The following is a 13044-nucleotide window of genomic DNA, read 5'->3' as shown; positions in this document are numbered from 1 at the left end:
ACACACACACACACACACACACACACACACACACACACACACACACACACACACACACACACACAGATATAGAGGCGATGGAGAAATGTGTCTGCTGTGAGAATATGTTGCTGCAGTACATATAATATGTGGCACTACTTGCATGTATACTGTGGGTATCTCACCCTCCTTTGTCACAGTCTCAGTTATGTTCTTAGCCTTGGCGCTCAGATCGCTGACCACACTGTCCATGGCAGCCTGGTGCTTCAAGAAAAATGGCCGGATCACACGGCTGTACAAGACCGCAGAGCCGTTCCACGACACCGGAGCCATGCACCATACCAGGAACAAACACTGAGGACGAGAGCAGACGGCAGATCTTGTTTATTATACTGCTGTGTCTGGTTCTTTATCTTATGTGATGAAAGAATATCAACTATGACAACACCATGGGCTTTAGGAGATTATGATCATTATTATTTACCATTTGACATTCCATAGGCCAACAGATGAATCAATTATTAAACAAATGCTTGGCAGATTTATTAAGTAATGGTCAATTGCAGGCCTAAAATATGTCATTTTGAAATCAAGCAAAAGCGTAGCATTAAATGACAAGTTTTACTAAGTCTCAAACATGCTGGCTATTGTATTGTGTTACATAACAGGCCTATGTTAATGTGCTTTATTTATTAATCCTATTTTCCAGGATTACATTTATTCATGGAATCTAAACCATTTCAATGGAGAAAAGCAATAATCATCATGGTAATTAGTCCCAAACAACAGACAATGATGTGACTTTTTGAAGGTTGACGCAGGGCTTTCTGATATGTGGGGTCTCTTTATCTCAGAACATCACTTACTACTTTACTCAACCTCTTCAACTTCAGACTCATCTCCTAGGTCAAAAGGGACATGAAATGACTTCCACTGTTCCTGATGGGAAATGTCCCGATTACATCCTACATATGACCTGTGTCCAGTATGTAGTATCTGCCAAAAACTATATACTATAAATATTTAGTAGTTAGTATACAGGAACATATTTTACAATAAATATACTTTATGAGTTTAACAACATACTGTAAGTAATACATACATGTGGAGATGCCATTTATACTGTAACTTTGAAACTCCACTGCCAATTACACTTCCCAAACATATCTTTTTGTTCTCCAATGTGATTCTGGAACTATCTCACCCCCCGATCGCAGCTTATTCCTATGCTTTGCAGCTGTGAATAGTTCATTTTCCTTTTACAAAAAATTGAGGGAAATTAGTGTCTATGTCAAAGCTCACTTAAAAAAAACAAGCACTTTTAGTTGTCTGCATACTGACTTCTTTTTATTTTTTATTTATGCGGATCAAAAATATAAATCCATTTGCAGACAGCATATTTAAACCCTGTTACGAGTTGTGTAGTATTGGCCAGCAACACAGCTGGTCTCTGAAAGTCTTTCCTCATATTGACACAAACTGTCCACAAGAGTGTGCAGTAGGCAAGGTACGATGTACAGGCGCCCAGACATGAGTATTCATGTGATTCAACATATTGTCACAGTGAAAGCAGACTTCAAATTAAAAGGTCAGCCTACCTTGCCAATATAGTAAAAGGGGAACCAGAAGAGGAAGATGTCAGAAAAGGCCTCAACGATGCTGAAGAGTCCATAAACAACCCAGTAGGTGAGCCACTGTGTGTCATCCTCCTTCACACTGCTCTCAATGGCCTTAATACTGCAAGGACAGAACAGGTTTCAGTTGAAAGATTGAAGTCAAAACAATATACTGCAAAGATTAACTGTGTGTATACCAGCATTAATTCAAGGATGCTGATGTATGCCAATAGTATGGGGATGACGCGATACACACTTCTGCTGAATGCAGAGGAATAGGGATGTTAAAGGAACACGCCACAGTTTGTTAAAACAGGGCTTATTATGGTCTCCCCTAGCTGTAAATAGGTGGGCCAACACATTTTTTGTCTCAGTGCATGCATTGCTTTAGTCCGGTGCAAAACCGGCAGCCCGCCTCTAGTTAGCTTAGCGTAGTGAATGGAATGCACACATGGAATGAGCAACAGAACAACAACAACCAAATTACTTCTTGTGGCCCGCATATTCATAACGAGTACATATAGCAATGCAGATTAAGACTAGACGATTTCCTAGGCAGGTATTAACTTGGGACTGTATTGGGTGGAAGCACAGCTGAAGCACTGCTACATGGGCGCAGAGATCACGTAGCACCTTAAACACCCCAGCTGTGTGAATAGTTGGCAATTATTCCTACAGTAGACATTGAATGGAGATGAACATGGCAGACTTTGTGAGAGACGAAGAGGATGAATTAACAGTCAGTCACGATGCAGAAACACACCTCTACGAACCAGAGTTTTAAGAAGAGGAGCTGCGTGCTTTGGAAATAGAACGAGAGGAAGAGGAGGTTGTGATCACTCAACAGCCCGAGGACGTGAGGCATCCTGCAATCCTCAACTTTTTTTTCTTGGTGGGATAAAGTCAACTGGGAAAAACGCTGAATGGACCCAATAAACACCTGTCCAAAGAGTAAGTTATTATTGTAAACATGACGCATGGTTATTTTGCGGGATTGATCGACCCATAAAAGACCTGTATTCACACAGAGTTGCTACGTGATATCGCGGCGCCATATAGCAGTGCTTTGGCTGTGCTTCCACCCAATATAGTCCCAAATTAATATCTGCCTAGGAAATTGTCTGGTCTTAATCTGCATTTCTATTTGTACTCATGAATACGCAGACAACAAGAAGTAATTAGGTTGTTGTTTTTTGTTGACTCACACCATGCTAACCGGAAACTTAGGATTCCATTCACTACGCTAAGCTAACTATGGGCGGTGCAGCCAGTGTTGTACCGGACTAAAACAATGCATGCACTGAGACAAAAAAATGTGTTGGCCCACCTATCTACAGCTAGAGGAGACCGTGATAAGCCCTATTTCAACAAACAGTGGCGTGTTCCTTTAATGATGAATGACTGTGAATCATCACCATAAAGTCTGCAGACGGGAGCTTTGCAATTGTAAATTAAGTTACTGTTTTTGTGTTTACTTGTTCTTTTAACTCCTCAAAAATATACATTAAGTATAAGAAATAGAAAGAAATATAATTCGTTATACATAATTATTATATAAAAATAGTAACAAATCAAACATATTTACATAATAAACATCCTTTTATAAACAGACAGTATATAAACAGATTATTCAATGTACTCAACATGATTTTCAACATAACTCCTTAATGGATAGTTTCAGGTGTATAGGCATGTGAGTGCTTTACCGATTGTGTCTTAGTACAATACTCACATGTCCATTTGTATATTAAATGAGTTATTGGCCCCTGTAATCACTCAACCTCTCCTAAATGGCTTTAAAGTGATCCCTTTTCTAGCACAACTTAAAAAAATACAGTCCTGGTTTTGTGCAAAAATGCATTCAGAAGTTCAGCTCAAGCTCATTATGAGGCTTCAGTAATCAAAGTTAGTCAAATCAAGTGGGTACTTTCCAAAGTTACAGTCTTTTTAGCACAAAAGTCTCTTTTTCCCTACTGACCTGCAGTTGAGGAAGAGCAACACAAAGACATCATTGTGTGCTAGAAAAAGACGAGTAAGAAAGATTACTTTACGGCCAGTAAGGAGAGGATGAATGATTACAGTGACTTTCAATGTGACTTTCAAATGAGCATGTGATTATTGAGATAGACTTGACGAAATCCAAATGTATTATTTAAATCAGTCTTTTATCATTTACTGAAATATAACAACCAACAATTGAAAACTGAGCTGACTTTGTACCACGGTTGAAAAGAAATATTAATGTCAGTAGTCCATTAAGTAAAGACATAGAGACAGAGTGAATATACGTAAGTCGCGCACCCATCGGAGGGGAAAAGAACTCCCCACTTTCCATTGACTTTTATTGAGGGGTGGTGCCTCCTCGTCAATTTTGTCTGCTAGGAAACAACCGAAAAATGCCTAAAATGCAGCTATGTGGTGATATTCACCACCAACAATGTAAAAAAAAACCATAACTGATCTTTTATAAAGACAAAAGTGGGTACAAATGTGAGAAATCAGCACGGAGAATGTGAAAAACTTAAGTCATGGGTTATTTACCCTGTTTGTGCTGAATATCACCACACAGCTGCTGTTAGGCATTTTACTGTTTGGTAGTAGACGAAATTGACAAGGAGGCACCTTCACGCAATACAAGTCAGTGGAGAGCAGAGATGCCCCCCACCCCCCTCGTGGGCGCGGCTTTCAGAGTATGACGCAGTGTGCTCTGTATCTATTAAAAGTAAGATCCAGTCTCAGTTAGTAATAATAAAAAGGAAAAAAGGACCTTTTTTCAAGGGGCACATTTGGACATGACATAGCAGGAAGAGAATAGGTGTAACTAATGAGATTTAATAATTGACAACTGCTTTATTCCAAGTGCTAGTATTGTGCATGTATGGGCTGACTGGACAGAGACATAATTACAGATACACCTTTAATTTTACTGCTAAAAAAGTAAATCATATAAATATATATTTATTAAAATTAATGTTTTAATACATAAACTGACAGTTTACGTTTCAATGGAATTTAATTTTTATGTTTTGTGTGTGTGTGTGTGTGTGTGTGTGTGTGTATATATATATATATATATATATATATATATATATATATATATATATATATATATATATATATGTGTGGTGTACATACGAGAAATATGCAGGATAGACAAAGCCAATCAGGTTGCAGAGCAGTGAGGCTCCATATCCAAACAGAAGATACAGCCCAACCAAACTCAGAACACCTGCAGAGGGAGAAAGAAGAGAAAAGGGAGAGGGAGGGGAGGGAGGGGAGGGAGACGTTATCAAGTTACTTGACAAACATGTCTAATGTCAAGCCACAAATAATTTGTTGTTAAGAGTGTGTGTCTGTTAGCATGAAGTCAGGACAGCATATAACCAGGATTAGGAGGAGCACTTAACACAAGCTAAACAATGATATTCAAATCCAGCCAGAGTTGACTTTTATACACTGCAAAGCTCACACGGCCATTTGAAACAGCCGGGCCTATACACCTCAGTCACAAATGACAACACCTAAAATGTGTATTACTATTACAGTGTATGTCTAACATAAAAAGCAATCTCAATAGATGCCTTACATGCAAACAAGGCTTTCCACATATAATGTACAGTATAAACTTTTTCAATGCATAAAGTAATAGTTTTATTTAGAGCTGAAATAGAGCTATTAATTGTACTTAATAGTTTCAGTCCTAGTTTCATTTGCAGAAGTATAATGCACAATATAGCCTACACTCAGTGAATGTCCACTTTTGCTGACATAGGGGTGTTAACTAAATGATATGCTTAGCACTGAAGATATAGTGATGGTGTACTGGACAGTTTTGTACTCAGAGGTTTCTTATATTCTTTAATCAAAATAGTGGGGCCATTAGAAACACTTACATTAATATAACGCAGTACAGTACAATGTATTTACACTTTTCTGATAATGTCAACAAAAACTCAATGACAATTCTTTTTTTTAAGTTTGCGTTTTATCACGGAGCTGCTTTTTTTTCTGTGGTCACGCAAAGGGTACAACAGGACAAGTGGAATGACGTCTAAACCTCAAGCAGCTGTGGATGTCAGTAATGCCTTATATCAAATGTATGCAAAACTCAACTGATATCAAATACAACAACCAGAGGCAATGAAGTCACACAGTACCAGTTACCAAAGCTCTAAAAACCTTTCTGTTCTAACCCTTTCCTGCTCTTTACAACTTGTTTGTTGTCCCGGTAATATGCAAATGTCTATGCAATATCTAGTCTGACACTCTAATTAAGGTAAAACTGGATGACTGGTTGAAATGAGAGACCCCAGGGAGACGGCTGACACTCCAGTCTGCTTATTAAAGCTTTGAATAGGAAAATCATAAACAGACGTTTGTACTTAGTTAATGAGGAATAATAAAAAGCTGACAGAAGGATCCGTCTGTCTCTGTAAGTAAGCAACTCCTGAACTGCTCTAGGAAAATGAACAATGCATCCATGTGACCATTATTGATTTTACAGCCTTAAATGAAAACACATGTCCCTCTTGTGGAAAAACTGAAAATAAGGTTGTGTAATCCTGTGATGACTCAAAGCACTCATTAGAGTGGCAGGAGTTGTAATCCAGCTGTAATAGTTCCTCTTAGCATCAAAACATTACAAAAACCTATTGTTAGGAGTTGAAGTTGACTTTAAAGACATGAAGATAAAGGCCACGTACTCAGTGAGTTTGGCTACATACGCAGTACAAATGAGACCTCTACTCCAGTCAGCATTGTAGTATTCCCACTTCAGAGTTTCAAGTGTCAGCAGGAACTGGAGACGTTTCTCAGCTAATCAGAAGACAGTTTAAGGGACACAACTTCGTAACTCTGTTTGATTTACATGCCCGGATCAGGGCAAAGTACAACATTATTGTGAGCCAACAAGAAAGAATTTGTTGTATGCAACCTATTATCTGTGCAAACATACAGTGCATTAACAAGCTGACAAAAAGACACTAACAAGAAAGTAATGTAAATAGGACAGGTCAAGGTTTAATTTGGCTGCTCTGTCTCGTTCTACCTTCTGCTAATAGCAGGGTAGAGGTGAGTCAGGTGATATTTGCATACAATCTTCAGTATTTGTTTCCCACACAAATTGGTGTGTGCGTATGCATTTGAGTGTGTGTGGGTGTGTGTGTTGGGATTATATTGCTTTGAGGAGTAAAGGGAGGTGGAGAGAAGGGTGGGGGTGATGTGTCGCTGCGACTGCAAAATGATGGGACTGTTGTGAGATGGCGATCCTCTGGTATTCATGAATGAACCAAGCAGAGTAAGGTGGTCTGTAATGGCGTTGCGCACCAATCAGCGGACAGACGCCAAGCCCTGTCCTGATATGTTATTTTTTGTACACTTTAGAATAGGGCTGGCACAAAAGAATTATTTTCCTTTTCAACTGGTTTGCCAAGTGTTTTTCTTGATTAATTATTGAATTAGGTGTCAGAACATTGTATCACGGTTTCCCAAAGTCCAAGTAAACCCCAAAGATATTCAAATTGCAATAATTAAAAAACAATTAAAGCGGCACAAATTGAATGAATGGATGCCTATTTGCTTAAAAATATACCTACACAAAAAATAAATACAATATCAAAATTGTTGCCAGGTCCTTTTCTGTTTATCAACTAACCTTTTCAGCTCTTGTTTGGAAAGTGTTGTTTTACTAGGCTACATAGGTTGTCCACTCGATATAAATTATTTGTTGATTTTTCAATCAATCTTGCTTAGTGCAAATCTTTGTCACAGTTCTTTAGTAGTCAAATATAATAGAATCCTTACCAAATTGTTTTTTGTGTTCATTATGTTAATAAATAAATAGGCTGATACATTATGCTATTATGTGAGCTTCAATCTATGTTGACAACATCAACCATCAGCATACACTTGGAGTAAGGACTGTGGGTTTGAATGTAGGTAAGATGTTTCCTGTAATTCTGTGGCATCACAGACACAATGTAGATAAATAGCTTGAGGTGTGTGGCTTTTGTTGACTTCTACTGTGCAAACTGCCAACATCCATCCATCCATCCATCCAATCCATCTTCGACCGCTTATCCGGTATCGGGTCGCGGGGGCAGCAGCTCCAGCAGGGGACCCCAAACTTCCCTTTCCCGAGCCACATCAACCAGCTCCGACTGGGGGATCCCGAGGCGTTCCCAGGCCAGGTTGGAGATATAATCTCGCCACCTAGTCCTGGGTCTTCCCCGAGGCCTCCTCCCAGCTGGACGTGCCTGGAACACCTCCCTAGGGAGGCGCCCAGGAGGCATCCTTACCAGATGCCCGAACCACCTCAACTGGCTCCTTTCGACGCGAAGGAGCAGCGGCTCTACTCCGAGCTCCTCTCGGATGACTGAGCTTCTCACCCTATCTCTAAGGGAGACGCCAGCCACCCTCCTGAGGAAACCCATTTCGGCCGCTTGTACCCTGGCAACTGCCAACATGCTGTGTCAAAACACAACTCTTAAAATCTAACTGAGAGCAGCCTGCGGTTGGAAAACCAGTCACCCTAGAATCTCCTTCCATCTATGCAATGCACTAGATATTTCAGGACGTGATAAAAATACCCCTGGTACCAGCTGTTAGAGGGATATTACAGGTCATTTCAACAGAAATATATCGAAATAGGTGTGTCAAAGGAGGATTATAGATATGCAAACTCGAATCTTGTTATGTATTGTAGCATAAGGTATGAGCTGGATGAACTTTGGTATTCCATCATGAGACGGGTGATAACAACATGAGCCAGATAACAGTGTCACAGGAAATTATACCACACTAAAAAGTCAAGCACCCACGTGACCACAACCGGCTGCCAGTAGTAGTTTGAGTGGCAACTTATTAGCTAAACTAGGTTAGCTAACGTTGGCTTGTTTGCTAAGCATGAAGAATGTAACGTTAGCTAACGTTAGTTTTTGAAAGGAGTCCCTAAGCAAATTCATTTTAAAAGTATACACAAACGTGGAAGAAAGTTGAACTTTATCATCTTTCCTGTTCACCGAGCCGTTAACATACCCAAGGTGATATACTCTCTCTTTACTCCCGTTTTCTGTTCCAGCGTCGCCAACTGATCTGTCACGAAGTTTTTCTCATGGAGCAGAGTCACGAAGCGTTCCTTCAACCGACTCATTTTCGGGCTTTTCCTGTGCCTGTGGTCGACACCAACCGCACAAAAAAACAAAACAAATTGTTATACGTGTTGAGGTTTGAGGTATTTCATATTAAACATTCGGCTATTTTTACTAACCTTGGTTTAATGAATTGCCCGAAAACTCGCCGTTGGATGGCAGACTGCTGACTCCGCTGAGTTGCGGTGGCACTAGGGGAGGAGTTTGACAGTCACCAGCTGACCAATCACAGAGCTCCGGTGAGTAACGTTCAAGGCAGCAGGTGATTTCACAACGGTGCTGTGTGGACTGAAGTCAACTTGCGGAGGGAGCTACACAATAAGCAAGCACCGTTAGATATGCTTCATGTTTCATGAATTGTACAAGTGTTGCTAATAAACATGATTTTGAACTGACGATTTGCTTCACAAGTCCGTTAGAGACAACTCAAAACAGTTGTCTCTAAGAATTTGAGATTCATGTCTATACATGTATACCAATAGACTAATAGTAGGAAACTGATAGGGGCCGGGCCTAAATGTAACTGCAGTAAGCTACTCTGCTGCAAATAATACATTAATGCCAATGTTAACCTTGGAGTTCAAGGAGATTTAAAGATTAGGTTACATTCAATCCCTCTGTTTGAATTCAGTTTATTTTTTTAAACATGACAGCTCTGTCTGAGGGGCATGGGCGTAAAGAGAAAAAAGGGGCATAGCAGCTGTATGCGGTGGGGCACCAGCAGAAAAAGGTTTTCTAGCATGTAGTCTAGATCACGCCCATATGGCACTGCATTGTTTTTTGACTTAATCCCATTGTCTTGTCTACAGACAATTTATCAAATTTTTATCTACCATAAGGGCTACCAAGAGGGAACTTTAGCTGCCTTTTCTTCCAAACATGATCATCTTTAATATGTTTTATGGGATTAACTCTCTAAAAAACCTTTTTGCAGGTTTTTAAAAATCCCTTAACTGCATGAACAATTAAACTATTCTTATACAAAATTCATTAATTTAGTCATTGATTAATCAGAATTGAGCATCTTAATTTAAAAAAACAGGTTCCTTCAAGGTGCAAATTAAGGTGTAGATACCTGCAATGTTATTTTGTACATTTTACACTTAAAAAAATACTTAATCCATTTGAATTAAGGTGCAATCAATATCCAGTATTAAATTAAATTATGCAGATCATGATTCATGCCTTAATAAGGCAGGTTTACTGTAATATGTACGATGCAGTTGAAGGTGACATAATCAGTTTCTCTTGCATTTCTTGCATTTGCATTTATTCTAATTACCTTTCAAAACAACCTATGGTGTGTGTTACTTCTTTATATTGTATGATCAGCTCCTGTATCACCTGCAGAGTCACAGCCTGCAGACTTAAACGTTCCGGATATTATTAAGAGATTCCTTTGTCTCAAGTCTAAACCTCCACAATCTGAAGGTTTTAGTTCTAAACCCACCTGGATTGTTTGTGTTTTCCTTCTTTCAAACTCCCAGAGGACTGTTAAATAAAGTTTTACCTTAAAGTGTTGTAAAAAGCCTGTCTTGAATAAGCCAAACTGAACCAGGATCAGTCTGTTTCATAAAGACAATCGACGCAGATTAGAGCCTGAATTTAACAAAATGTACCAGAGGAGGAAATCAGTCTGAACTGGACAAATGTTCTCAGAGTAATACATGTTTTGTTCTTCTTTTAGGACAAAAAAAAAAGCACTTAACCTACTTTCTGAACAGGAAGTGACTCATATTTCAGCTAAAATGAATCAGAGCTGCAGAGGAGTTTTAATAGGAGTTTTAACCTTTTACCTGCTGTTGGAGGTCACACTAATGTCTTGGGTGTGTTGATGGCACTAATCAAGAATAGAAAGTTTATATACAGGGCAGCCCTGACCCTCCTGAGTCCAGCAGTGTCACAGCTGAAGTAGTCTCACATTGCCAGAGCTATCTCCAAGAATTGGACCGGGATTAACATATTGAAGTCTTGATCTTGAAAAGAGTTAAAGGTCAAAAACAAAATCAAGCTCATGTCTATGTGAAGATATTTAACCTGGCCAGCCAGCAGAGGGCAGTCTGTATCTATTTATGAGCACAAAGGTCTTTGGGGAACTTTGCAAAGACAGAAACAGCAGAGAAGAGGAACAGAAAGTCCAAAGTTTCTACATGTTCTTAATCAGTCCACAGGGAGATGTCGCCTCTACTGACTCCACCTCATCTCTCCCTTTCTGTTTCACAAGGACAGGTGTGCATGAATGTGTTTTGCATGATTTTCATGCATCACTGCTCCTCACAGTTTTAAGTTCTTATGGCACAGAGAATCTGAACTGTTTTTATTCACTCCCACTGAAAACTGCATCAGGATGATGTTGCCAATAACTCTCTTTGTCATGTTGGGTTTTCTGAGTCAGGGTGAGAGATTTTGGAATTTTTATCTCATGTTGTGGTTTGATTAATGTATAATGAATTATAATGTCACCTGCTGATTCTCGAGGTCATATTTCTTTTCTTATTTTAGAGTCTTCTGCCAACAAATTTCTGACTCAGGCTGACAAATCCAAGTCTGTTAGTCTTGAAGGGACTGTGACCATCAGCGCCTCAGGGAGTTCAGATATTGGTGCTGATCTCAGTTGGTACCTTCAGAAACCTGGACAGGCTCCTAAACTTCTTATATACAAAGCATCATCTCTCTTCACTGGAACTCCGTCTCGATTCAGTGGCAGTAGATCTGGTTCTCACTACACTTTAACCATCAGTGGTGTTAAGGCTGAAGATGCTGGAGATTACTACTGTCTGGGTCTTCATGGTGATTACTCGTTCACACAGTGATTTAGAGCCGTACAAAAACCTCCTTCAGTTTGAGTGAAGTGAAAGCGGCCTGCTGCAGGTGCAGAGGGTTGGTGAAGAGACTGTGATGAGGAGAACTGGTCCAGTGAACACAACACAAGAGTCATCAAGCAGAACCACAATCACTCTAAATAAAACTGACACACACTCACAGACGCTCTAACATCTATCTAGTTTTGAACTTATATTCCTATCAGTTAATCTTTAACAGAAAACTGGGAAAGCTACCTTCTTGTTGGACCATAGTCACTGCTATTATTTTTATTATTACTATTATCATTATTGTTAATTTTTTTTTACAATTATCATTGCTTAACATTTAAAAGATACAAACGATGTAAGACTCAAAACGTAGTGTTTTCTATTCAAATGTCACAAAGTAATAAATACACAACATCTCCTGTACTGTCGGGTACGGTATAATATCAGGTTTGATACAGCAAATAGATATTTTTTATAGTAAATATATTATGAATGAAACATAAAATGCACTGACTCATTATAATCCACAATTTTGTTTATTGATTTTTTAATTTTTAATGCCACATCTTTTATTATATGAATTATCTTGGAGTTAAAGTAACACAATTCAGTGTAACTTGGACCTGGAGCAGTTGGAGGTTTGTTGCCGTCTCAAAGGCACCATGGCAGCGCCCGGAAGTTGAACTGGCACCTCTACGGACTGTGCTACAGCCACCAACAAATGTTTTCTGCACAACACAACTCATATTACCAGAAGTGAAATATGTTATTTATCTTCAATAAACCTTTAAGTAATTTAAAGGCAGACAAGCAGAAATCTTAGATCAACCACAGTGAAAATAAATGTATTTTTTCCAATTGATAACACACACAAATGACATGCACAGCACAATTATTCAAATTGACACAGAGAGCAAAACCTCTTCTCAAGTTTCCAAAAGTCTAAACACATATTCTGTTTTACACACAGTTTGTATTTTAATATGGCACTTTTTAAATGCACTTAACACGGTAATCTGCATAAGTTACAACAATTTAACAAAAAGTCATATGTTTGCCATTTCAAAACACTGCCATTCAAATTGACACGACATGAGTTCATTGGCCATTATATGTGAAACCTAGCCAAACACCTCAATTGTAAACACTTCAATCAGGAAGTAAGCACTATGAAGAGAGCACAGGTCAGCACTTTTCGTTTTTTTCCTGCATATTTTTCCTGCAATAGCCCCCTTCTTTTCAGGCAATATATTTACCGCTCAGATCTCTAGGGTCATGCTTTTTTCTTTAAGGTCAATTTTCAAGTACATTTTCCTGATGATCCTTGTTCCACTGCTGGTGATGTTGTGATCACAGAGAGGTAGAGGAGCTGGGACATGGGAGGAAATGGGGGGGATTATTATAGTTGGTTGGCTCAGATCCAACCAACTATAATAATCTTCGTCCTATCTCAAATCTTCCCTTTATTTCTAAGATTCTTGAAAAAGT

At 39.0% G+C, this 13044-nt stretch overlaps 1 protein-coding gene across 1 annotated transcript in view; it reads right to left on the bottom strand.

Moving 5' to 3' along the window:
• zgc:101744 (uncharacterized protein LOC541409 homolog) overlaps positions 1-9097 on the bottom strand; it is an 11197-nt gene extending 2100 nt beyond the window's left edge. The window contains exons 1-5 of the mRNA XM_034859141.1: positions 8863-9097; positions 8631-8764; positions 4731-4824; positions 1578-1716; positions 65-333 (exon numbers count right to left, since the gene is read on the bottom strand). Coding sequence (XP_034715032.1) covers positions 65-333; positions 1578-1716; positions 4731-4824; positions 8631-8745 — 617 coding nt within the window. The 5' untranslated portion in view covers positions 8746-8764; positions 8863-9097. The remainder of the gene's footprint in view (positions 1-64; positions 334-1577; positions 1717-4730; positions 4825-8630; positions 8765-8862) is intronic.
• Between the last annotated feature and the right edge of the window lie 3947 nt (positions 9098-13044).

Source organism: Etheostoma cragini, chromosome 20, assembly GCF_013103735.1.
Source record: "Etheostoma cragini isolate CJK2018 chromosome 20, CSU_Ecrag_1.0, whole genome shotgun sequence".
Lineage (NCBI taxonomy): Eukaryota > Metazoa > Chordata > Actinopteri > Perciformes > Percidae > Etheostoma > Etheostoma cragini.
The sequence above is the reverse complement of the archived record's forward strand: the minus strand, read 5'-3'. Positions and strand labels throughout refer to the sequence as shown.